The sequence below is a fragment of the Gouania willdenowi genome, chromosome 5 (assembly GCF_900634775.1).
Source record: "Gouania willdenowi chromosome 5, fGouWil2.1, whole genome shotgun sequence".
NCBI classification, from domain to species: Eukaryota; Metazoa; Chordata; class Actinopteri; order Blenniiformes; family Gobiesocidae; genus Gouania; species Gouania willdenowi.
In genome coordinates this window covers 12,157,871-12,185,515 of record NC_041048.1, presented here as the reverse complement: position 1 = coordinate 12,185,515, position 27,645 = coordinate 12,157,871, and the positions used below count along the sequence as shown (strand labels likewise).

The following is a 27,645-nucleotide window of genomic DNA, read 5'->3' as shown; positions in this document are numbered from 1 at the left end:
TTCTCTTTTTAACAGAGGTTTCACGGCAGCTACTGTACTTTCAGGGATTTTGGTACGGTGCCTGACTGGAATGAGCAGTTAATTATCTGACACAAATCAGTGAAAATTGACTTTACAACAGTTTTAAAGAAGTTTGAGGGTGTTGTGTCAAGGCAACACGTTGATGGATTCAGCTGCTGAACAGTCTCCTCTATTGTTTTTGGGTTCACTGTAATAAACTCTAACATTGTAGTTGACTTATCCCTCAGTGGTTGAAGCTGTTCAAGCTTTTTGTGATTTTGCTGTTTTTTTCTGATGTTTGACCTTATTGATTTCAAATTCTGCATTATCTCAGTCCTCCTCCAAGGTGTTTTCTGTGTGTTTGGTTTTCTCTTAGTTTTGATTGGAGCCACCACATCTATGACATTACAGACCTTTCTATTATACTCATCCAGAAGATCATCAACTGTCTCAGCACTCAATGTTGGTGTCATTGCTATGGCTTCCATAAACTGTGCACTTGTGTTCTCATTTATGTACCTTTTCTTTAAACACACATAACTAGGGGGGACAGATGTTACAGTCTCTAGGTCAAAAAAGACACAGAAATGATCAGATAGAGCTAAGTCTCTTACATCAACAGCAGAGATATCAACACCTTTAGAGATAACCAGATCCAAAGTGTGACCTTGAGTGTGTGTCGGACCAGTCACATGTTGTATAAGACCAAAAGTATCCATTAAAGCATACAGTTCTTTGGCAGTATTGTCCATGTTATTGTCTACATGAATATTTAAGTCACCTGTTATTATTAAAAAGTTGTATTCAGTGCATACAACTGACAGCAGTTCAGCAAACTCATCCATGAATTCTCCAGAATATTTTGGGGGTCTATAAACGACTAAAAACAGAACTCTTGAATCACCCTTCAGTAAGAATGACATATATTCAAAGGAGATAAAATCCCCAAATATTATTTCTTTGCACTGAAATATTGATTTAAAAATGGCAGCAACTCCACCACCTTTCCTGCAAGTACGACACTTGCAGGAAAGGTGGTGGAGTTGCTGCTCTGCTCTTTTGCTGCTGTCAGCTCAGCTGCCGGAAGTCCACATTTCCCATAGCCTACATTTCCCATCGACCCCTGCGGCGAGGGTAGCGTTACCATCCTTTGCCAAGAACTTCTCGCCACCTTTCGAGAGTGTCTGTGGTGCTGGTCTTTCTCTGGCCTGACAACTGGAAAGATGCTGTCCTTCGCTCTGAGACTCACACGGGTAACAACACAACCAATGCTTTTGTGACGTGTCGGTCTGTTTGGTGACTGAGCTTCTGTGCTTCTGCACGGTTAACCTGAGAGCTAGCATACACATCAGCATGGGTGATTATTTATAGCTACGGAGGGCTTCAGGTTGTCGTTTTTACATGGGTTAGGTACCCGAGTGATATTAGATTAATGGTTAAATAAGGCTCTTCTGTTAAAAAATATATAATTTTAACATGGGAGGTTTGTAAACGTATTGGACTGCTGGCACTGCGAGCTGTCACTGCACTCATGTGATGACGCAACAACTGCCGCTTGTTGCAAAACGAGTACAAAATATGAGTAAACATAGATATTATTGTTTTTATGATTAACAAATGACGAGACAATTTTTAGAAATATAAAATACAATGTCTTCTAAATGAGCACTTACTGTTACATTTGAAGTAACGTAACATCTACATAACATGCAAGCTTTTTAATTTGATATTAAATAAAAACTGCATTCATAACTTATTGTTTAACTTCCAGTTTTTTTTCTATTTGTTTGACAAGACAAGGATTCAAACTGGCAAACAATAAGCCTTTTCACATTCTGGAAGTGCGCATGTGCGACCTGGGGGGGGTCATAGGTCAAGAGGGATGAAAACGTAAACAAGCTCGTTCACTCTGTTGATATTTCCAACCTTACAGCGTTTTTTAATTTTATTCCAAAGATCGTTAGTGTTTTAATGGACAGTGGCTATCTGTACATCCGTGATTAGTGCCCCTCTTTGGCCAGTTTAGGTGACGCGATAGGTCACGTGATTAAGACACTACGCACTCTTTGCTATTAATACGTAGATTTCTAAACTACGTTAAGGACTAACTAACCCTAACCCTATCCTTCTGACGTTGATTTGAATTTTTTGCCACTGTGAATTTGTACATGTATTGCTTGTTCAGCCATTTTTTCTTCTGATTTGAATATACGGAATGGTCACATCACTTCCGGCAATGTCATAGGATAGGCCATGTACAAATAGCACTGGGGTTGTCCGTACGGATAGCCTTTTTTTATTAATAGAAAGTGTCTATTTGTACAGTTGCCGTACGGACAACCCCCGGTGCTATTGGTATGGTTACCGAAGTACACATATGTAGCGTCTTAGGGTTAGGTTATAACCCTATATCGCGAAAAGATTTAGGGTTAGCTTTAGGGTTAGGTGTAGTCTTAGTCACGTGACCTAAACTGGCCAATGACTGGCCAAATAGGGGCGCTGCGTATGGATAGAATGTTATTTTTTTAACTTTTGTAGTTGTTTTAACAACTGTAAAGTGTTTTTGAAAAGTGCTTATAAATAAAATGTATTATTATTGAAAAGGTAAATTTACGAGGTTCACCATTCACTAACCAGGTTCATGATTATTTTTATTAAGCAATTATTTTACAAATTTGAAGGAAGTGCACAAGATGGACAGGCCGACAAGTGAAACAGCGCTGTTTAGCTGATTTCTACCTTGAAGACCGATACCACGTTTCTGCATTTTTACCCCCCAAAGAATCAATGCTCCAATGGTGAAAACTGATCTAAATCTCTGTCAGACTCGCTGTTTACACCATCAGCTTTGGTGAGTTTATCCTAGTTTTGACCTTTGACCTCTGACCTCATGTGCGAGAACTGAACCAGAGCAAGTGTGAAAAGGCTTCTACTGCAACGTGTATTTGTTTCCTTTACTCTAATCCAAATGGTTAATCCACCAGTTTGATCAAATTGTTTAAAATGTGTTATTTCTCTTTTCTGTGATTTTTATATTTTATATATAAATTTAGAGTTGCTTATGTCAGATAAGGTCTGTGTTTGTGCTGCAAATAGCTAATTTTGTCCTGACTGCCAAGTCAGCAAATATTTAACTTTTCTATTGTAAGGACTAAGGAGCCTCTCTAAAATAAAAAAAAAATAAAAAAAAAACATGAAAGTGTGAGTTAGCATTTTCTGACAAAGTCCTTTTTGGTCTGTTGGAATTTATTTCGAAAGTTTTGCTGTTTCTTTATTTCTGAAGGGATGGATGTTTCTTAATGAGCTCAATGATATCAAACACATCCAAGCTGTAGTAGTAGAATTTATGCTTTTTTCATCAACCTGTATTTAACCATTAGACCAACTCGAACGGTTACTCGAGTGGTTACATGTCAGTTTATAGCCTCAGCAGAAGCAAAGGGGATTGTTTTTCAGAAGTTGTATGAGTGAGGGCTGGATGAACGTGATTAGATTTAACTTGATTATGCATCTTGTGGGATTAATTAGAGCAAAGACTGAGTTAAGTCTGTCTGGGTTTTGTTTTACACACAATTTGAACAAAATAAAGGCACGGGCTACCTTCAGATCACATATGTTTGCTTTGTGTGGCTTTCACCTTTGTTTTCAAAGCCAATTTAAAGGGACCCAGATTCAGCTTTGAAATAGGGCTGAATGGTTTTGAAAAATAATCTAATAGCAATTTTTTTCCTCAATATTGCGTTTGCGATTTAATATGCGATTATTTTTTCAAGGGCCTCTTGTCATGTATTTTTCAATGAACACAAGCAATAAATAAATCTGTTTCATAATAAACAATTTCAGATTTATTTAAACTTTAAATAAATATAAAATATAAATTTTAAAGCACAGATTACAACAATAAAAGGAACAAATCTGTGGCTTTACCTCTTCAATGTATCTAACTTCACGTTTAATGAAACATGGAAACATGTTGACTGCACTTCTTAAACACTCTGAACTTAACAGGACAGTACAAGACAAGACAGGACAAGAAAAAAAAAAAAAAAATTACAGCCTTTGCGATTAGAAAATCGCGTTTTATATCGCAAATGCAATTAATCGTTCAGTCCTACTTTGAAAGACCTTGTATTGCTGTATTGATATAAGTTTTAAATATAAATCAATGAACAGTTTTGTTTTAATTAGGGCACGAGGTAGGACCCTATTGTAATGCAAGTCGTTTTTTATTGTTGTTGTTATTATTTTTAATTTATTTCATAATTTGTTAGCATTTTAGAGCTTTCATTCTAGTCATCTCCAACATGTTTGAATACATAAACTTCAGGGAGAATTTCATGGCTATAAAATATTATCTGAGAAAAATGAGTGATCCCTTTTAGTTTTACTCTATTCTGTTGCATTTCATTTTGTATCTGATAAAAGTAAGTTGTTGTTCTTAAAACAGTTTTTAAATTGTATTACAGTATTTCTTTTCTAAATCATTGCTAATCATTGGACCTTTCTAGCTTAATTAGCTTCTACTAATGACCTTTTGCCAAGTTAAAACTAAATTAAAATATTGCAGAACAAGGTTACAACGGCATCAACACGTTACATGGAAATCAGTAGTTTTTTAATCAAAATACGTTTGACATCATGGAAAAATCAGGTTCTTCAACGGTGTAAAAACATCCAGTAAATATTAACCTGTGTGTTTGGCAACTTCAGTTAATGACCTTCGTTTCAGTCTTGTCAGCAACTTCTAGTAAACTTTTCTGTCAGTATTATCAAATATTCTGTTTCCCCAACCACTAAAAAGCAGAACAGTATTGTGGCTATTACTAATAGCATTTCAGGCTTATCCTTTTACTTTTTTCTTAAATGAAACAGTAGAGTTGTAAAAGCTTCGGCATAATGTATAATCAAACAAATGTTCTGATCAACTTTTAACCTCATTTTGGATTTATAAACATAGTTTCCAAAACATCGTAATAGCAAGAAATCTATGCAAATTCAATGAAAGACTGCAATGTTTGCAGTGGCTTGCAAAAAAAAGAAAAGAAGCAGCAGCAGCAATGCCAGACTCTTCAGCATCTTTTATTGTGTGTGCAATGATAAAATACAAATGCTCGTAAGTCATCGCTAGGCAATCACATCTCCATCCTAAAACTTTACAGCAGGGCTGCCCTTCGTCATCCAGTGGAAACGAGGCAGTGACAATTGAGTCACCTTACGTCCCCCAATGTTCAGCATTGGCTTGTTTACAGTGCAGCTCACAACAGCTTCAGTCTTCCCACATTTCAGTGCAGCTGTGTTACTGAGCTGTTGCTTTGTTTACTACTTTTAATTTGTCTGCAGTGGTGATTGTTTTAAAATAAAAACATTTTAAAATAGTTTGGCCACACAAATTGGCATGAAACGCCGTCACCGTGGGGCAAAGAACGTTTTTTATGGAGAAATGTTTCCGGGGACTGCCCGCCCCCCTCCTGTTCTGGCTGCATTAAACTAATCTTAAACCACCACAAACACTGTCTAAAAAGCAACGCAAATCATCACCAACTCCTAGAGAAAGTCACCAGTGCCCGTTTAACTTTGCTGTGCCTGTAAAGCTCTGCCCGTTTTTCGTGTAGCGCAGTGGCGCTCTGTTTAATCATCTTCACCTGCTCAGCATTTGATCTGTTATGCCTGGCTAACTAAGAATAACTCAGTTCGTGTTGTCTTTTAGTTCTTTTTATTCCGTGCCTCGTAGGTACACATTCACAGTCAGCAAGCTACCTCAAATACAACCGTTTCAGTGGGAACTTCTGGTTTACAAAATAAAAGTCAGTTGGAGCAACGTTATTAGAATGTTACAGTCTAACAACATCCCATCAGAGCTACAGAAGATAGGATCATTTAAATTAGGTTAATTTAAACTAAGTTGATTAAAACTTCATCATCAAACCTGATCAAATTCAGTAAACCATTGATGCAGTTCTCATACATCTTTATATGATGTATAAATAATTAAAATGGAACAGTCAGAATAATCCATGTCACTACAACTTTTATCTACATTTTAATTGTATCTGACTTTATTTTTTACATACATTTTTGTTTCATTGACTTTAAAAAATGATGAATATTTCTTTAAAAAATGGAATTAAAAAAATTAAAGTGGAAAAAACGGAATTTGGAAAAAAATAAAACTGATTTTATAGGGCCCAATTTTGTGATATTTGTCTTAAAAGATCACCTAGGATTTCCCATTGAAATTCCCTATTTTTTCTGAAAACTTGCAAGTTCAAGAGTCTTTGGCTGCAATAATAACAAGAAAAGGCTATGAGATAGAAAGTGACCTATTTTGGAGTTCTTACAAATTCTGTGTAGTTTCTTAAAACAACCAGGCTGTGCTACATTTTAGCCAAAGTTTGGTGGCATGTGTTCAGACCTAGTTTTAAAAGTCACTGCTTTTTGTGTGTGTTTGAAGTTACCCAGTTAATTGAGGGCCTGACGTGCTGTACGGCCTTTTCTCTTGCTACAAATTAGTTATGCGTTGTCTTTATTTATTAGACCCACGAGACGGTTATGTGCTAAAGAAAGGCGTGTGGTGTCCTCAGGAGATTTGGGTATGTGTGGATGAAAGATCAAAGGTCCCAAGGTCAGCGGCAACTCTTTTAATTTAACAGTATATAAATAGTTTTCTATCAATTAAGCTTTAATTTGTATAATATTATTTCTATTTAGATCCACAGATGTTGTAGACTCCTGTTGCTGTGTAGGAGTACTTGGGGTTGATAGATTAGCATGGATATTGATCTTGAGTTAATAAATGATTGACCAAGCCACTGCACAAACCCAAACAACTTTTTGCAAACACAGTAGACTTTCATTAAATTTGATTCCGGTGTAATACTCATTACCAAAAACTTTTTTGGTCCAGTTGTTCTGTTCTTAGTTTTGACATGCATTTTGCATTTGTGTTTGTTCAGATTTGTAAAAAAGAGACAGGCACTAAAGCAGACGTTGATATGGTTACAACACGATTGCCTGTTAAATGAATTTTTGGGCACAGGAAGAATGGGTTAACCTTGAAACATGTCACCAGTTCATCAGCGTCAACATACTGACGCACTAACTCACTATCAACTTGGAATAGGGATGTAACGATTAATCGTAAGGCAGTTAAAAATCGATTCATAGGTATCACGGTTGATATCGATTTTCTGAAAATTGAATCGCAGTACTTTTTTTAACCAGCTATCCACAAGTGTAGGCGGCGGGCGGAGTCTGCTTATACTTTCTTTCTGGCCGCCTTTTATTCTTAAATATGTTAATAAATGATTCATTACCCCTTTAGCATCGAAAGAATATCTGTAATATTACTTGAATATCTGTAAAAGTCACGTTTTTCTATTAGCTCTGTCTGCTAGCATAGCTTCTCTTCTTCACTGCAAGATATCTGCATGCCAACCGACCACTGTATTACCAGCGCCCTCTGCTGGTCCAAACAAATATGACGTAAATCATTGCAATCACGGTTTTTTTTTTTTTTTTAAAGTCCAATTGTCAAAATACATTTTCAGTTGCACTTTTAAAAAGAAAAATAACTCTTATGCAGTTTTGCATTGTTTATTATAGAACCAGAATTTAAATTAATAGGCTTCATTTTCATTTGTATTATTCCTTTATTTATTTCATTCAAGATTTATTTTTAGTTAAATTGCATTGTTTTGAATAGTTTATCAAGGAATTCTTTTGACAATGAAAAATAAAAGGAAAATAGTACCGTATTTTCTAGTTTTTTTCCCAAAAAAAAACTTTGTCTACAGTCCCTTTTTGTAAAATAAATCGTGAGAGAATCGTATCGTGAACCCAGTATCATGAATCAAATCGTATCGAGAGTTGAGTGAATCGTTACATCCCTAACTTGGAAACTAATAACACCATCAAGCATGTTATTTAGGGCTGTTGAAGAGTTTGTCTATTGACAACGTGCAAACTGCACACAGAGGAACTGGAGAGAACAAACTGCTTAATTACTGCTGTAAGACCCCAATAAACCCTGTGAGGTGTTTCTGCCATTGTAAATATACAAGACAAGATGGCTTTAAGTTGTAACTCAAAAAAACTATTTAAATACAGTATAATTTTTTTGAAAATATTACTTTTATTGACACATTTTTTCAGTTCTTCATTGCAGAATTGGTGTATGTTTAAAACAACCTAGGTAACACAAAACATATGTTGTGCTTTTAATTTTTCAGTTGTTTGAGGGCTGTCAGGAAAAATCGTATCGTGAATCGAATTGTATCGGGAGTTGAGTGAATTGTTACATTCCTACCCCTAATTGATAGTATAAAATGCACTGTTATATATGTCTTTGTATGAACTTGAGGCAGCGCATCAAAGGCCGCACAGCAAAGGCGGCACAGATTGTCGAAGGCAGTGCAATTTGGTGAAGGCAGCGCAGCAAAGGCGGCACGGCAAAGGCGAGGGCCATTTATCACCTCTTGCGGCTATATTCATAATTGTTATTATTCTACTTAATTTGGAATAAAATTATTGAGATTTGTATTGTATATCGCTTTCTTGAGAAAACAAATTGAGATATGAGTTTTGTCCATATTGCCCAGCCCTAAAATGAACCACAGAACAGTGGATAGTCGAGACAAAAAAAGAGGCAACTTAACGTCAGTCTGACGCATACTGTCTGATGTACCTCTTCTTTGCAATTTTAACCTTCATATCTGTTTTTCCCTCTCATAGTTCCTCCACTTAAGGCCCATCCAATATGTCTTTTTTTTGTCTCAATAGGCTGATTGTTGTTAAGTATAGGCATGATGGACAGCAGTCATCTGTAAAATTGACCTGCCTTTAGAGCTGCTCCAGGAAAGGGGCCAAAGTAATACACCACTAGGATTAATGAATGAGTTTCATCCTGTTGCTTCATGGCTGCCATTGTTCTTTGAACACAGATGTTTGACAGGAGAGTCAGAACGCTAACAATTGCCTTATTATTGTCAAACAGGCGTAGTGCGTCTGTGACGCTGCCATTACTTTGTACTCGTGTTTCTGATAAATATGGCTCATTCCGCCTCCTTTCTCACTGCATTGTTTTCCTCAGGTTCACCTTCAAACAACAACATAATTCCAAAAATAGTTCTACAGTGACATTTTCTGCTCGTATCTTGGCTCTTTTTTATTTGGACTTGTTAATCTTGTGTTTATTAATTAATCTCACATAGCAGTCAGTCAGTGTTTTGCATAAGAAGGGGAAACGTTGACAGGTATACTGCTAGGACTCACCTGTGTGCTTTTTGCTATGGCACAAAGCTGTGGGTGCCATATTAGTGACACCAATGATGGGAAAAACTAATGAAAATGCCACACAAGTGCGACTTGGCTAAGTGTTCTTAGCTCTGCGTGGTGACAGACCACAGGGGGAAGGCAAGCTTGGATAAACATGGTTCACCCTTTTTTCTTTTGGCTTCAACTTTTCTTGAATAGTAACTCAAAACCGAGCTGTTTTTGTTTTTTTTGTTTTTTTTTTTGTGAGTCGTAGTGTACCACAGCAGAAGTGCAGACAGACAGAAGAGGACAGTTTCTGTCAAGGTTTAATAACTCAAGTGATATCTCTCTGAGTTACATGTTCCTCAAAGGCATCCCGTCCCTGTCTCCTTTGGCCCTGGTGGTCCTAAGGGAGCCCCCTCCCTCATCACCCACTGCCAGAGGTGACAAAAGATTCAGCCAGAGTTGGATATAAATGTGCCAATAGCTGCTGCCCTGAAGAGCTGAGGCAGAGTCTGAGTAGATGGGATATTAATGTGACAAAATCAACTCGCTACATTTTTCACAAAATTTCACAGCATTCAAAGTGGTTGGCAAAAGTAAAACCAAAATTTTACATCCGTTATGGCCACTTAACCAGATTGATTACAAAAACGTAGTTTATGCCGTATCGAACTGGCAAAATGGTCTTTTTGAATATGGATGTCCTCATTGAGTCTTGAGCATAGTGTTAATTGCTTTTTAATGGTACCATTAGGCTAGGGTGGTCCCACACACCCCAGCATACTTCTGCAAATGATTGCTAAATGTTAGTTGTGGGGCAATTATTCTCCAAATTGTGTAATAATTATGTAGGCTATTAAAGGACAGAGAGCCTCTTTGAAAAAATTAAAATAAAATCCTGTCCAGTGTTTAAAAATTAGAATATTCATCCACACATCTGTTCCAATCGAAAATTGTAACAGTTCAAACCAAGGAAGACCTTTTGGACTCAAAACTACCCCTAGTTAAGGATTCATGTCCACAAAGATGGTACAGATGGTGTGGACTCTGCTCTGTCTCATAATCGGGCATTGCAGCAGCAGAACACTCGCCAGTCCCGTTCCTGATTAGATAAGCAGGAAATGCTGAATAGGTCTCTTCCTGGTACAAGTGTGGATGAAAGCATAATTTTACAACCATGGTGACAATTGAAATCATTCTAATCAAAGGATTTTAACTTGTGCATCAGAACCCAAATATGTGCAGTGGGCTGTCTTTTTATAATACCAAATATATTCACCAATGTAATGCTTTTTGTTTTTATTTGTCACATAAGGATAGATGTTTAATTGATCAAATCTTTTACCCAACCCCTACTGTTCCCAGCCTCTGTGCCAGCGGGCCCCAGTGTTTGTGAGGGTTCGCAGCCAGCAGTCCCATGCCGCCACCCGCACACTAGAGGAAGAACGTCCATGGACTGGTCAGGAAAGTCTGGCCCAAGATGACCCAGAGATGTGGGATCTGCTGACAAAGGAGAAAGACCGGCAGTGTCGTGGTTTGGAACTAATAGCTTCTGAGGTAATTAAATATCTTTTTTATTTTTTCAGAAAAAGTTTTTTTTTTTTGAGTATTCTTAAGTAGGGCTTTCACTTTAATGTGTTAATTACAGGAGAACAGTGCAGAAACTTTCTCATTTGAAGAGTTTGCGCTATACCGATTAATACTGATGCACAGACTACAATACGAGACAGGAGACTGCCGAGCTGCTTAGCTTCGTTTGCGTTTTGGCTTTTAAAAACACCGAATGGAAAATTAAAGCCTAGTTGTGTGAAAGAGTTTGCCGATCAACAGAGCTTTGCAGCCTTCGCTACCACCTGAATGTAGCGGCTAGCACGGACAGCTAGCATGGACAGCTAGCGCAGACATTTGGACAGTGATAACTGCAACATGCTGCAAGCACGCTGTGACTGACAAATGTACAAACTCAATGGATAAATATTAATATCTGAAGGAGAGCAAAAGCAACAAGTTTGGTGTCAGAAAAGCATTTTTACTGTTTATAATGTGCTAACTTATAGCACTATATATGACATTTTATTTAATTTGTATTTTCTATTATTTGAAGATTGACTAATGTACACAGCAATATGACATGTAGCCCTTGGGACTAGTCTCACATACAGCAGAATGTAAATGGCTACGCCTGCATCGGTTCAAGTCTGTTAAAAACAAACATTAAATTACTTTATAAACCCACTTTGTTATACTCTATATTAATCTTTTGATTTGCCACAATAATGTAATTAATTGAAATGAAAAGTAAGTTAAGTTGCAATTTTTAGGTGCGATTAAAAAAGAGATTCATTGATTACAGAGCATGATAAATTAATCAATTTTTTAAATCTCTTGACAGCACTATTTTTAAGTATCATTTGCTTCGATTGCTTGTAACACACACACACACACACACACACACACACACACACACACACACACACACACACTAGTTACGATTAATGTGTTGAACTTTGACAAGTGGATCCATGAATTGACCTCATATGCACTTCACCCTTTGACAAACTACAAGTTGTTCTGTAGCACATGACAACTGAACTTCCTTAATGGAAAAACACTCAATGCAACCTATACAAAGAGGAGAGATTAAAGCTTTGCACGTACTCCTGGGTGAGACTTAATTTAAGGTTTGATGGTCGGCACTAGTTTTTGCCATTTTAATTAAGTGTATTCCCACTTCCTTTCTTTTTTTCTTTTTTTTTTTTTTTACCACAGTACTCATTTAGCAGAGTGTATGAGCTTCTTAGACAACACTAGAGCAGTCAGCCTTGGGTGTGAGTGGAAGCTAATATATTTCACTGATATCTTTATTCTGCTTCCTACCCAACGCAAGCTGCAAAACTGACATTCCTTGAATGAAAAGACATACATTTTTATGCGTTTGTCTATACATACACATTTGAGGACAAAGATAGGGAAATGCATTTACTCTATGTATGCAAAGTCATTGTTTTGATAGACAGATTCTCTTATCTTGTGGCTTCCAGGTGAATTATTATCACGACAGCCACATAGTGAGCCCCACCCCATCGAGGGAGTTGGAGAAGCAAATGGGCTGTTGAGAGGACGCTGCTCAAAAAGTTCAATACACAGTTAGGGCTGCGCTTAGTAAACAGTAACACAAACCAATCCTGATGCCCAAGCGATGCATGATATTGGTAATAAGATCAAACCAACCTAAACACTTTAGACGTGTTTCTCCTGTTTCAGAACCTTAGTCTTAAATGTGACTGTAAACTCTGGAAAAAACACCATAAATTAGACAGATATTTATGCACATACTTTATTTCACTTCTGTTTATTTATTTATTTTAAAAAAGAGAAAAAAATATACATATCTTGGATAATTTTTGTTTTGTTTCATGATTTGATATGTCCTTTTGACTTAAATTAATGCTTTACAACAGACAGGGCAACTTTTATCACAGCGTGATGTGATCGTCTGATCTGAGGGTCAAATTAATTAAATGACCAATCTGAGCATTATTACAGAGAACAATAAAGGGTTAAGTCTATTTCTTTTTGTTTATTTTTGTTGTTTTGAGTATTTTTGCTTTCATTTTATTTATACTGTATTTCTCATTGTGTGTAATTTGAGTCATTTTACTTTAGTTTTTACTACTGTAATGTGTGTGTATCTAATCCTTATTTTTAACAGTCTTTTACTTAAGTATACACTTATGTAAAGTTTATTCTTTCTTTTGTCTTTGTTTAACTTTTATTCCTTTATTTGTGATACTTTCTTGATTGGCTGTAACAAAAGCAATTTCCCCCTGGGATTAATAAAGGATTTCTGATTTTGATAATCTGCATTTTTCTGGTAATTTTCTTTTTATAGTAATTTCATGTTTTTTGTGTTTGTTTTCCTGTTAGCTGTTTATTGTCATTGTGTGTATTTTTTCGGATTATTGTCATTTTGTGCATTTACATTGGTTGCCGCACTAAATTAAACCATGTCTGCTTTACACCATTGGGGAAGTATATAGAAAAAAAACATTTTATTGCCACAAAACCAGTGGCAAAACCATAACCATAAAGTGAAATTTTTTTAGTAACTCACTTTCTAAGAATATTTCAAAGGCCACGTTGGCAATCATTGGCATGTGCTGAAAAGTGTATTACTTTTCCTTCTATCTCCCACTAGTGCGGCGATAAGGATTGTGAAGTGTAGAGTGTTAGTCTATGGAAGTCCAGCCATTCAATACTGTAATGATTGCCTTTAGCCGGAGGGGGGGGTTTCTCACTATCACTTAGCAGACTTTAATTTGCCGTCCTTGTCCCCTCTGTCCACTCGTGCCATTGATCCAAGAGTGCGTTTTCTTTTGTGTGCCTGACTCTGTGTGTGTGTGTATTTGTGTGGTTTCTCACCACAGAATTTCTGCAGCCGTGCAGCGCTGGAAGCTCAGGGCTCCTGTCTAAACAACAAATACTCTGAAGGCTACCCAGGAAGAAGGTTAGTGCTTTGTCAGCCACACCCCAGATTATTAACACATCTGATATTCAGCGCTTAAGGATATTTGTTACAGACATGAACGAGTAAACACACACTAATTTATTCAGTTTTCTCAGGGGTTTTTTTCCACTATAGTGCAAATACCAAATAATTCATAACATCTGCCTTGGGGGGTGACATTGGAAGAATTTAATGCCTCTCTTGTTGTAGAATATTTTCTATTTTTAACTTTTTAAATCTCCTGTTATTTATCCTTAGATTCACATTTATTGGTGCAAACAGAGTTGTTGGATCTGAACGCTCCCTCAATACAAACATGCCACAGACTTTCCTCACACTTAATGTTTTTTATTTCACCTTTCTCTGCGGTTTCCACCATAATATAACAGATGGTGTCATTTAGAGCTTGGTTTACACAGATACCACTAGTTGTATCTTCAATTTGTATTTCTGCTAAAGAGGTTTTAAAGGTTTTATCCTGGGTACTTATACTGCAGATACAATGGTGAAGGTTACTCCCTATGTCTGTGTAGTTTGATAAGAAAAGCACAAATATTTCATATGGAAGTAATTTGATCTATCTTTTAAATGAGCTAAATCTACATGTTTAATTTATTTGGGCAATTTATATTCATAATTTTTACAAAACACATGATACATCATTGCATGGGAATGAACGCTCAAAAGAAGTAGGCTGAAGTAAGAAAGCTTATAGGTGCCTACCCCATATTCAATTATTACAAATGTACAAATGGCAACTTCAACAAGCGAAAAGAAGAGAAAAGAATTTTAGTACACTTTGACATCACACAGAATTGTCACAAACTACACACATTTATACATAAATTATATTGGTGTTTGATACAGCACTTCTATTAATCCCAAATATTTGTGTTACCTAAAGTTAAAAACGAGCTATGGTCGATTGTCATTTGCATATTTCTCCAAAACACTTCTCTTACAATGTATTTTGAATTTCTGCAGACTAGCAGCACTTTTCAGGGTTTCATCTAAACTATTTTATAGGTTGACTCTTCAGTATAGTATATGCACACTAGAGGTTGCCTCGATCCTGTTGCAACTAATTGTAATATTTTTTCTTCAAATGGTATTAAATGTAAAGGTTGAACTTTCAGGTTATTGACAGTGGTGAAAACGTTTTGTCCTTTTTCTCCTCCCTTGCCTTAGGTACTATGGTGGAGCCGAAGTGGTTGACCAAATTGAACTGTTGTGTCAGAAGCGTGCCCTCGAATCCTTCCACCTGGACCCTGATAAGTGGGGCGTCAACGTTCAACCATATTCTGGTTCTCCTGCTAACTTTGCCGTTTACACTGCTGTGCTCAACCCCCATGACCGAATAATGGGCCTGGATCTGCCTGATGGAGGACAGTCAGTACCACTTTCACTTCATTCTCAATTTTGTTTATTTGTTTATCTCAACATAAGTAGCTTTTTCATCACCTGGAATATAAGAGCACTCTTAAGAGCAGTTTTCTACACTCTGTTTTCTGCACAGTTGTTTTGTTTGAAAAAGTTCACAGTTGTTTTATTTATTCCTTTTATTTAGTCTTACCCATGGTTACATGTCTGACGTGAAGAGAATCTCCGCCACCTCAATCTACTTTGAGTCGATGCCTTACAAGCTCAATGTGAGTAGAGACCTGAACAATAGATGGAGTATTTGTTGATAACTGTGTTCCAGTAATAACATGAGTTATCAAAGAGCGTTTTAAGAAAAACTAGGCAGACAATGGTAAAAACTGGAGCAATATAAGTTACATGTTCTGTCCTAAAAAGTGTCTGACACTGGGAAAGTAGTGATTTCCAGTGTCCCTTTACTTCTATTGCAAAATAAGTGCTATATATGATATGTATAAAGAGCTGTAAAGCACACCCATATGAAGTTATGTAGTTTTTTTCTAAATCCTGATTATTCCTTTAAAACTAGGGTACATAATTTCAGTTGAAAGACAACAGAAGCACATCTGAACTGAACTCTGTAGGAGTTTTTAGATTTTTGTAATTTGAACTCAGCCGACTTTCAGGCAGTTATTCTCCAATAGCATCCATCCATCCATCCATCTATCAGTGCGACCTAATCGCGATACGAAACATCTAATGTACAGATTGTACACGTCACCCGTTTGGTCAGACTTGTACAGATATGTGTAATACATCAGATTAAGCTAGGGCACACTTGATATTTTTTGCAGTCTTTTATTCTTGAGGTCATTGCTTTGTAGTAGTGTTGGTAGCAGTTGATTGATGGCTATGAGAGTCTGCATGTCCAGACCTGCTGATGTATGAGCAGGCAGGACCCCTCTCCGGGAGAGATAATGGGAAATCGACAGGCTGGCCAGCACCACTGGCTCTGTCGCTACAATGAGCCACTTGATGGAGTGAGAGGGCATCCATAGATATGCTCTGGAGATGGGAGATTATCAGGTTGTCTAAATAAAGCTTTCCCTACCTCCTTTTGCTCATCTCTTTCTTGCCTGTGTTTCTAGTGCTTAATTCTTCCATTCCATCCTTATGTTGTCAGTCTCTTTTTTAATGATCAAAGGATGGGGTGTGCAGGACAATCAACTTCCTAGTCATTTTACCTGGACAGGTACACTCTGACATTAAAATGTTGAAAATAAATTGTCTAATATCTTTGGATTATTGCTCAGTTGGATATAAGGAGGGGAAAAGTGTCAAAACCAGCATGATGTGTAGAGCCTCATCACCACAGTTAAAGAGCCCTGAAAGGTTGAGCTTGGATAAGTAGAGGTACATTACTGCAATTGCCCATTACCCTTCAAAAAGTGTCAGGTGTAAATGTCTTTTTTTAAAAAAAGAAGTTCTTCCCTGTTATCGGGTAGAGAAAGTTCTTGAAGTATACTTGATGTGTTTCTCCTTTATTCCATTTCTTTTTTTACTGTCCTGACCAATACACCCTTACTAATGTCCGCATATTTCTCTTCCATTTTCTCTTCATCACCACCTCGCCCTCTCTCTTCTTTCTGACTTTCCATCTCTCTGTGTTTCTCTCACTCTCTACAGACTGCAACTGGACTTATCGACTACGACCAGATGGAGTTGACAGCCAGGCTGTTTCGTCCTAAGCTCATCATCGCTGGAACCAGTGCCTATGCCCGCCTCATTGACTATGCCCGCATCAAGAAGGTGCCCCACACTCCATTCAAACCTCGCCACACTTTGATCCTTGCTTTCTAGTTGCCTTTTGCCCCTGCTTTCACTATCTCCCACTTTGCATTAAGAAGGTCACTGAATACGATTTATCTTATTTTAAGTCAGCTTTTACCTGTTACATTTACATTACATTTACATACAAAAATTACATTTTTAACTTACAAATACATCTTCAATTATCCATGGTCATTCAATTACAACACATTTACATTTGCAGTGACTAGCATTTTTTCCAATTCCAATGATCATTTCCCCCCCAAAATCAATTACAATTATGTTCGCAATTACTGAGCCCATAGAACGTAACCTTTCTCTTGTGTTAGCTTTGTGTGAGCATCAATTTTGACCCATGTCTTTATTCAGCTGTAAAATATGCAAAAAAATTATATTAATTCAGGGGCTAAATATGGAGCAGTTTAATCCCAAGTGGGCCGCGGATTATAGGCGGTAAAATGAGCAATTTTATCATTCTTGTGGCCATGTTGGCACTTCCATGTTAAAGTATGTAAGGCACTGACAATATCCAAGCAATACGTGACAGATATCAGTCCCTGTAGGATTTTGTGACCAATTTTTTTATTTATTATAATAATTGGAATAATTTGAGGAAATTTTTAAGGTTTTGGAAGAATTGAGAGTACTTACAATAACTTGAAATTAAAAACAACTGCCATTATGTGATATAAGCATGGGAAATGTGTGGTTTCATTGAATTTGTGTATTTGGAGGTGAACTGAATTAGTTAATGATTTACACAATGAGCCATGTTTTCGCTTTCATTTTTACTTAGCTTTAAAGAACCGGATTTGGCCCCAGGCCTTGAGTTTGACACGTGATCTAATTTGTTGCTCATCTCTTGGTTACCTTGGTAGGCTTTTTTATCCATGAACATGTTGTTATTAATATTTTTGGTGTGGTAGTCTAAGCCTTTTTTCTGTCAGAATACCCCTAGATTTCAACTTTTTTTAAATGGTACAATGACCTTCAACAGAACTGACAGGTAAACTTGATATGAAACATAATTTAATAATGGTTTACTGCATAGGCCTATCTGTAAACCATAGAAAAGTAACATGGTTCCCCAGTTTTGAGTTTAATTACATTGTAAATGAAAATTTTAATAGAATGTTCTTGAAAATTACAAAGTAAATTATCTTTACTAAATTACAATTCAATTATGATTACAACAGCAACATATTTCTTCAATTATGATTTCAATAATGACACCATAATTGTAATTTATTACCAATTACGCAATTACAATTATAATTGACCCCTACCCTGCCAATATTAAATAAGATACACTCAACTACTTATAATTAGATATTCAAACATCTACCTATAAAAGAGCCAATCGCTTGCTGAAGTCCTGGGGTAGCACCAGACCTGTGTGCAGGCAAACAAGTGAGAGAAAGGAAGGTAGTTTAAGGCTTTTTCACAAGTTTTGAGCTCCTGTGGACTTCTCTTTTAAGGAAACATACTTTTGGACTCTTTCTTTTTAGGTAATTATGTTTCAAAAAAGGAACAGTCAAAGTATGTTTCCTCAAAAGAGAAGTCCACAGGAGCTCAAAACTTGTGAAAAAGCCTTAAATGTTTCACCGTTCGCTGTTTATACCGGACGGATGGGACCCGGAAGTTATTCACTGACAATCGCTGTGTTGAAAGCTAACGGCGAAATATGCAAATTTCTTTGCGGATACGGCATTATAAGCGCTGATATTTTTACTACGTGCTATATAACCAAATGCGCACCTTGGATGTACATGCTTAATGCACACAGAGCCGTTTAGAGAGTGTTACGACAACGGAAGAGTTCCCGGAAGTCTCAAATAGTTCCTGCCGGTCCGGGTTTTTTTTTTTTTTTTTTTTTTTTCTCCGTGTATTTCAACAACCTGTGACTATGTGCATGCGCGCGGCTGATGCGGTGCATGTGTGTGTGTGAGAAAGAACCCACGAAGGAGTTAAGAGAGATTCCCAAGCAGCCGGACAGGTATTGAGTCTCACTCACACGCACACATCTCAAAACACGCCCTCACCACACATAATGTATTTATAACAAAAATATACTAAATGAGTAAAATAAAACAAAAACTAAACAACAATTGAAATGCACAAAAATATACAAAAAGGCTCACACAAAATGACTCAATAAAACATATATTACAGAAAAATACACCAAACAACGACAAAAATATGAAAATGACTCAAAATACACAAAACTAAATATTTATACAAAAAATACACAAAATTTACATTGCACCTGCAAGTATACACCTTTATAACAGTACAGAGTATGTACACCTCTTTGTGCATTCAACCTTCAAACACGTACTAATTTGGTCGTAATTGACAACTCTACTTAAGCTCCCACTATACAGTATGAATACATACTTCCCGACGGGCACTGTACTAGTCTTTCTAATGAGTAGACTTAATATATACTTTTGTTTTTGACATCAACCAACAACTAATTTGAGGCCAATTGCTTACTTAATCGTACACAGCAACACAGATGCTTCTTTCTCTTCACAGCAGCAACTTTTTTTTTATGCGCACACTCAACTGCTCCCTGTGATGGCGCACAAGAGGCCCTTTTATTTGTTTGTTAGATCCACACGCTGATTCACTTCATTCACTTCATGACGGCTTTTCTTTGTTGCAGAGCTGGGCTCCACTTTAGCTCACACCATTCGATGCAGTGTCCCTGCATTACAGAGCTCTGTTTTTGTTAAGCACTTTGCCACCAGGTCTGAAAAGGGCCCATATTTTCCCTTTGGCATGTCTCTGTAGAACCGTTCACTACTTTATAGCAGAATATGCCGAGCCGGCTTCTCTCCATATTTTCAGTGATGGGTTATGTAGATTGGAGTAAACTTCCTCTCTGAATCGAAAGTTAGATTAATTATCTGCATTCGTCAGCTGCAGTGTATTACCCTATCGCTTTCTCTCTTCTCCCCCCCTGTTTTCCTCCTTTTACCATTTAATCTAATAAACATGTGCTGATCCAGTTCAGATATGTGAGAAAGGGAGATTGTCATGATAATGCATATTAATTGGAACGCAAAAAATGTTTAGTGTTCTGATCATTTGCCAGAAAGTCATTCGCACATCGAGAAGCATTTATTAAGCTACTTTCAATAAATGCTGACAAGGAGATGCAACATTTTTATTGAATTTCAATGTTCCAGGCCTCGGAGGACATTGACTGAATTATAAGATCTCTTATTTTAAATACGTCCTCTCTGAGCTGACGACTGCTACTAATATATGTAGAGTTGGTGATCAAATCTTTACTTTCTTGTCCAGAGATACAATCATTTCCTCATGTTTCAACATACATTCATCACTGAAATCTGAGTATAATAATATATTCACCACACAGCCACCACTTACAAAATAAAATTAAAAGTGTTGTATTAGTACTTTTTTTTTTTTAAAAGAGCAGCACTGTGGTGTAATGGTTAGCCTCCTGGTGTGGACATTCGGGAACCTACAATCCATCCTAATCTTCATGTATTATTTAATGTTTAATACAGTATAGTCTGGAATTCTGGGGGTGGGGCAAACACGTGCAGAGTAAGGCAAGACAAAATTCGCACATTTCATATACAAGGCAACTCAATGTGCTTTACATGATCAAAATGTGCAACAGAAAGCATTCAACAGCTTAAAATCTGTAAGAACATCATTTAGAATAATCAGTAAAAATCATTTAAAATCATCAAACACATTACATCAACATCATGACCAAAAATATTCCTCTCAATGTGATGCTGACTTCAGCTCTGCTGGCAGTTTGTTCCACTTCTTTGCAGCATAGCAACTAAAACCAGCATCACCATGTTTACTGTGAGCTCTGGGCTCCACTATCTGACCTGTGTCCATAGATCTGAGAGACCTGCTGGGTTCTTAACCGACCAACATCTCACTGTTGTATTCTGGACCAAACTCATTCACAGATTTATACACCAGCAGCAGAACTTTAAAGTCTATTCTGAGGCTGACTGGGAGCCAGTGTAAAGACTTTAAAACTAGAGTAATGTGCTCTGACCTCTTTGTTCTGGTTGAGACCCAAGCTGCAGCGTTCTGAACCAGCTGTAGCTGTTTGATGCTCTTTTGGGGGATTCCTGTCAGAAGACCATTAAACAATAGTCCAGTCTGCTGGAGATAAAGGCATGGACCAGTTTCTCCTGATCTTTCCAAGTCATTAAACCTTTCACTCTGGAGATGTTCTTTAGTGGTAGAAGGCTGTTTTTGTGATAGATTTGATCTGACTTGTTGAATGTCAGATCTGAGTCAATCAGAACACCAAGGAGTAACCCAATCAAACAAAGCGCAGATGTGACGACATAGCGTGACAAGAGACAAGTGAGCAGAAACGGTGACATTACCATACCCACTTTCTTACAAAAAGTAAGGAAGTGGGTGTGGCTTATTGCCAGGTCAGACATTCGGGTCTTTTATAACTTCCATGCATTTTCTCCTGGTACTCATCCCACCATCCAAAAAGGTACATGTGTTAAGTTAATTGGAGTCTTTAGTGTGTCTGTAGGAGTGAAAGGGAGTGTGACTGTTTTTATCTCTGTCTGTGTTTGCCCTGGAATGGACTTTGAGTGCTGAGAGCCCCCGCAACCCTGAACAGGAACAAGGCCTAGATACATCTACTAATTATTAATCTAGAAAAAAAATGTTCCAACAAAAAAGTTATACTTGTAGTCAGTCTTGTTCCTTGGCAAATTGTTGCTATGGCGTATTAAGCTTGATAGCTATCTAGTGATCATCTACATTGTAGAATAGGCGAATCATAAAGAGGCGTGCTAAGCTGTTTGACTCCCAACCTTATGGTAAAAAAAAACCAAATTCTACTGACAAAACTTTTCACATCACCCATGTTTTCTTGCCCCTTACATGTATGCTCTTAGACCAGCAATAGATCAGGCACCACTTCTTTGTGATTTAAATTTTTAATTGTGAGTTTAAATGCGTGTTAACCGCAAGACAGCAAAAGAATACGAGAAAATCAAAATCAGTCGAGGCAACTGGGCAATGCATACAAAGCTGAGATAATTAATTCAAATAAAATGTTGTTAATGCCATTAATAAAGGAAAGTTTTCTTTCAATCACTGATGTCTTTTTGATCTTTTTCTTTCTCTCAGCTGTGCACTGAAATTAAAGCCTACATGCTGGCTGACATGGCTCACATCAGTGGTTTAGTGGCAGCCAAAGCCATCCCGTCTCCCTTTGAGTATGCTGACCTGGTTACCTCCACCACACACAAGTCTCTCAGAGGAGCCAGGTATGGATGTTATCCCTACTACTGAAAATTAATGGAATAATTAAAATGAAGCTCTGTTTTTTTTAGAAAGGGAAAATGGCTTTATCTGTAATCAATTGTGTTCTGCCCAGGGCTGGTCTCATTTTCTACCGTAAGGGCGTCCGGTCAGTGGACAAGAAAGGAAAGGAGATCATGTATGACCTTGAGGACAAGGTCAACTTCTCTGTCTTCCCCTCTCTGCAGGGGGGGCCACATAATCATGCCATTGCTGGTGTAGCTGTGGCACTAAAACAGGTCAGCCCAACGTTAAAAAAATGTCTTTTGCTAAAGAAACTACGAGCTAGATTTGATATTTTAATTGGTTTGATTTCTATACGAGTAAAATATTTGATATATTAGGAGGGCTGGGGATATAATGCAGTTGTACTATTTAAGGCATGTTGTCAATATAAGAATTTAGTTGATAATCTCTCGTCCCCAAGATATTTACTGCACTAGTCATTGTTGGCCAATAGTTCATCAGTAAGAATTTCTAAATAAAACACCTGGAAATATAAGGTGGTTGGTCTTCTACAGTTATACATTGGTTATTTAAAGCTCGCCCCTTTCCTATTGTTTGTGTTCAGGCTCAGGCTCCAATGTTCAAAGAATACATCGCCCAGGTGATAAAGAATTCCAAATCAATGGCAGAAGCTCTTCTCAGCAAGGGTTACACTCTGGTATCAGGTAACTATTCAGGCATTCTATTGTTAGTGAGGATGCAGGAGGCATCTAGCTAGCAATAGCCTTGCATTAGCATAGCATTTGCTTAATATTAACAATAGTTTTAGCTAGTTTTAGTATTAGCCTAGCATTAGTTTATCATTAGCATGACATTAGCCTAGCATTAACATGGCCTTAGCCTAGTATTCGCTTTGTATTAGCTAGCATTAGCCTTGCTTTAATGTAGCATTAGCTTAATATTAGCGCTAGCATTAATGTAGCATTAGTCTAATATTAGTGCTAGCTTAGTATTAGCCTAGCATTAACAATAGCCTAACATTAACTTAATGTTAGCATTGGCTATCATTAGTCTAACATTAGCATTAGTCTAGCATTAGCATTAACCTAGCAATAGCATAAGCATTTGTCTAGCATTAGCCTAGCAATAGCAATAACCTAGCACACTAGCCTAGTATTAGCCTAGCCAATGAACCCTCTGTGAATAATGCAGAAGATATTGAAATTGTTGAAATAAGTTGAAGGATTTTTAAATTTTTTTTTTATTTTACTATTATTATTATTATTGTTGTTGTTGTCACCAAGGCAACACTGACTCATCTAAGAGCAGAATCCTGTGACGCCTCCTGTCACCTAATGCAAATAAAATCAGGAAATAACTGCCTGAAATTCATTTAAATTCATGATGTGCTAATAGGCTGACTTCAGTATAACTGCCTTGTCAGTCAAGAAAATGAAACGGGATGAATGTGGTCGCTTGTGGTTGTGAACAACTGCTTGGTTTCCGGACTGCATGTATAATGCTGGCCTCAGCACTATTTTGATATATGGCCTTCATTTAATCCTTTAAAAACACAGACTTGAGTTGTGCTTACACTGCAGCGTGTAGAAACCTGCCATTTTTAATCACTCTATTCATATTTTAGCAAAATAACTGAGACACGGAAACAGCTGCGAGCGCTGAGAACAAAACTCCAAATTAATCAAACTGTCAGAGACTGTTAAGTCGCAAAACCTAAAAAGGGTGAATTATCATTTGCTCGTGTGGAAGCAAACTGAATAAAAAAGGTGTTCCAACAACTCTTAGATTTGTATGAATCAGTAGAAGATTTGAATAAACACTGACAACAAACAATTTCATGCAGCTCTTATCTTATTTCATGAAGATAAAACAAGAAACAAGGTGTAGACAGCCTTTGATAATAGGCATGAGATGTATGTTTAGGTTAATATGCATGTGTAGGTGCAGTTTTCCCACTATTTGTGCTAACGACACTCAACAATCCAGGTGGAACTGACAACCACCTAGTGCTGGTGGACCTGCGGCCGAAGGGCATGGACGGTGCACGAGCTGAGAGAGTGCTGGAGCTGGTGTCAATCACTGCCAATAAGAACACCTGCCCCGGGGACAAGAGCGCTCTGACTCCTGGAGGGCTCCGGCTCGGTAAGTGATGGCTTCACCATCCAGTGGGTTAGGAGACGCACTCTGTGTCTATTCCATAGGTGACAAAGAACTATATCTATACATTTGATCTTACTAAGATGTACATGAAGTGTTTTGTAATTTTTACTCAACAAGTAAAATTTGTTGTGTAAAATGTATTAGAATTAACTTCATGTATGACATTCGACACAAAAGGAAAAATGGTAAACTTCTGTTTAACCTAAAAGTTCAAGTCCAAATTTAAACTCTTTAATTTATTAACCTGGAAGTTAAAAAAATAAGTTATCCAAATGTTCATCTGCGCTGCTGCATTATTTATACAGTTTTTACTAAAGACCACACTATCCAAGTCAAGACAAGATCTTAAAAATCTATTTATAAACCATGACATGGATGAGTTTTAGTTTTCTTTTAAATATTTTTGAAGGACAAAAGCAAGGTGTCTGACTTTTCCAAAGCACAACATGCAAGAAACAAAGCTTGACAAACTTATTCAAATAAATTGCATCAAAAAAAGCCACTATTGAGTATAGACATTTTTTTTTTTAATATCTGAAAATGGGATGTTCATTTGTCAGGTTAATGAGGCCTAAAGTAAGTTATCAGAGGTATTTCTGACTAGAAATAAGAGACTGATGTCTGACCGTTTGCAGGTGTTTGACTCGTAAGGCACTAAGGTTTCCAAGGAAGCATTAGCTCACTGATTGTTCTAAGTCAAATTACACATTAATTAATCAGGAACAGTTCCAAGTACTTCTCCTTATTATCACATTAATTAAGTTAATGAATAGCAGTGCTGGTCTCGTCTGGTCTTGACAGAATATCTTGATTCCGGCTGGCCCGAGACGCGACCGATTTAAAAATGTTCTTGATTCTGAGAGAAGATCAAGACAGGTAGATCCATCACCTGTAAGACACTTACCAGTACTCTGCTACGATACTTGAAACTATCAGCCATCAGCTCAGATGTTGGTTTGACTCACTTTGAGACTTGGTCTATGATTTATGTCATCCTGTTTTTTTGCTTTCCATGACATTGTAGAACTTGACTAAAAGAAATCTAATACTACAAATGATTTGCATTTAAATGTTAAAGTAATCCATTTCCACAAATGAGCTCCTTGATTTGGGTCCGTGTGCCTCTCAGGTGCTCCAGCTCTGACCTCCAGACAGTTCAAAGAGGCAGATTTTGTGCAAGTTGTGGAATTTATGGATGAAGGTTTCAAGATCGCCCTGGATGTCAAAAAAAAGACTGGTGAGGCCAACTGAGTTTCACATTGATAGCATTTTATTTCTCTGTTACTTTACATGAGGGCACATTTTGAAAATATAGGTAAATAGAAATTGTGAATGTTCTGTTTGCAGCAAAACTTCAAGATTTCAAGAACTTCCTTCTCAAGGACCCTGAAACTGTTGCCCGCATTGCAAACCTGCGCCATCGCGTTGAAGCCTTTGCCAGACCGTTCCCCATGCCAGGCTTTCACGACCATTAGATCAGCCATGTGACTCCAAATGCTAATCATATCTGGTGGAAAGATAATAGTTTACTTTTTTCGCTGGGATCTATCTTGTTGAAATACAATGTCCATGTTCGGGGAGGGAGGGGGGGAAATTACAGTGATGGTTGGCAGATTTTGTGGAGCCAGTGAGCACATTTCCTATTGTCACTCTTGTTTCCACACTGTTATTAACACAAGTGTGTGGGAGTGACAGATAAAACAAGTCAAATGAAAAAACACTTGGTCTGTGTGTGTGATTGGAGAGACGTATATAATAATTAGTTTTTAGATGTATAAAGTCTTAATTTTTTCACAAGTCTATAAATTACTAATGATTCCTCCTACGACTGTGCATGTGACTTGTAATGAGAAAGTGATGTCTCAAGAAAACAAAGCAAACGATAGCATTTCCTTTGGGTCTATTTCTAACAATAAAAAGTAATGTTTAAATGACATCCTGTAAACCAAATCTAATCTTTACAAGAAAATCTACTTTTCTATTCCATGTTTATTAAAAATTATCATCACAATAAGGTATTTTATTTAAATTTTTGCTTAAATCCTCCTGTAATGTAAAATACTTTCATTGAACCACGTAAGTTGTGCGGTTTCCTGGTAATTAATGTCTTAAGTTTATGAAACTATTTTGTCCTCTAAACTGTGAAGCAGTTGGTTAATAAAAACAGTATTTTTTTTTTTTTTTTGTCTTTGTTGTTTACAAGTTGCCAGTTTTTCTCGTCACTGCATCAGTGAGGAAGATTTGAGCTCTACAGATGTACTCGGATCAAATGAAATGATTTTTGGTACTTGGTGTCACTATATAACGCTCTTGTTATGGTGGCACAGTTCAGATTTATTCTGTGATTTGTCAAATACATTTTTCATGTGATTTTCTTTTTGCAGGAAGATTTTACCAGATTTATCTTTGAGTCCCAATAAATTCCTATATTAAAACCACCTTTTGTGTGTTTTTGATGCCACTCTGGCAAAATCTAATACATGTTTTCTCTGTCATGGATTTCAGAGCTTGTCTCAATGACCTATCAGTATTGTGACCGTTTTACAAAATGTATCATCAAAACTACAGCTCGTTGTTAAAAAAAAAAAAAAAAACGGCCTCATATTTAAACTTGGAATCACTGCATTTATTACTGTTAAATTCCAAACTTTTCACAGTCCCGTACCCCTTCAGATATTTAACCTGAGGCCATGGACCCCCCACTCTTGCACACTTAAAAAAACATAATAATGTAATGTCATAAAATGTAGGCCTACAGTGAAATTTGTCTAATTTTTACCTATCCTTTTGAGCAATAATATATATATTAAAAAAAAAAAATGCTTCTACTGGCATTTTCAGTGAGAAACGATGTATTACTGCTACATGTTCAATCCACAAATGTTTGGTTTTCCAAAATAAAATACAACATATTCATCATTCTGAAACTGAAGGACAGGATGAGGTTGAGAGGAAGCACAGAACTTTGCAATGTTTGAATTTCAGAAAGTCTGAGCCTTAAATCTTAATCTCCAAGCAAAGTCTATATTTTGTTTTCATATTTGTTAAAGCAGAAAATCCATTTTTACACAAGTACAGTACGTAAGCGTGGTGGCAAAGGGCATCAAACATGTTTGTCTAGCGCAAAGCAACGTTGCTCCCGCCATATTTGCGCTTTTTTGATTATTTTGTTTTCTGTCACCACGAGAGGGTAGTCTTACAGAGGCCGTTGTGTCATTGTTGCCATGCAT

General features: G+C 37.1%; 1 protein-coding gene across 1 annotated transcript; it reads left to right on the top strand.

The window, feature by feature from the left end:
- The first annotated feature begins 1,109 nt into the window (after window positions 1-1,109).
- On the top strand, window positions 1,110-26,592 carry shmt2 (serine hydroxymethyltransferase 2 (mitochondrial)). The gene is made up of 12 exons (XM_028447140.1): window positions 1,110-1,253; window positions 10,621-10,812; window positions 13,683-13,762; window positions 14,951-15,151; window positions 15,330-15,411; window positions 16,808-16,930; window positions 22,115-22,254; window positions 22,365-22,527; window positions 22,860-22,959; window positions 24,242-24,397; window positions 25,545-25,652; window positions 25,763-26,592. The coding sequence occupies exons 1-12, from the start codon at window positions 1,224-1,226 to the stop codon at window positions 25,888-25,890; spliced, it is 1,503 nt and encodes a 500-aa protein (XP_028302941.1). The 5' UTR covers window positions 1,110-1,223; the 3' UTR covers window positions 25,891-26,592.
- The last annotated feature ends 1,053 nt before the right edge of the window (window positions 26,593-27,645 follow it).

Excerpts from the sequence above, each read along its gene's own strand:
- shmt2 (XM_028447140.1), top strand. The coding sequence starts at position 1,224 with ATGCTGTCCTTCGCTCTGAGACTCACACGG. Across the intron at positions 13,763-14,950 it reads GAAGGCTACCCAGGAAGAAG|GTACTATGGTGGAGCCGAAG; the intron begins GTTAGTGCTTTG and ends CCCTTGCCTTAG. Across the intron at positions 22,528-22,859 it reads TAGCTGTGGCACTAAAACAG|GCTCAGGCTCCAATGTTCAA; the intron begins GTCAGCCCAACG and ends GTTTGTGTTCAG.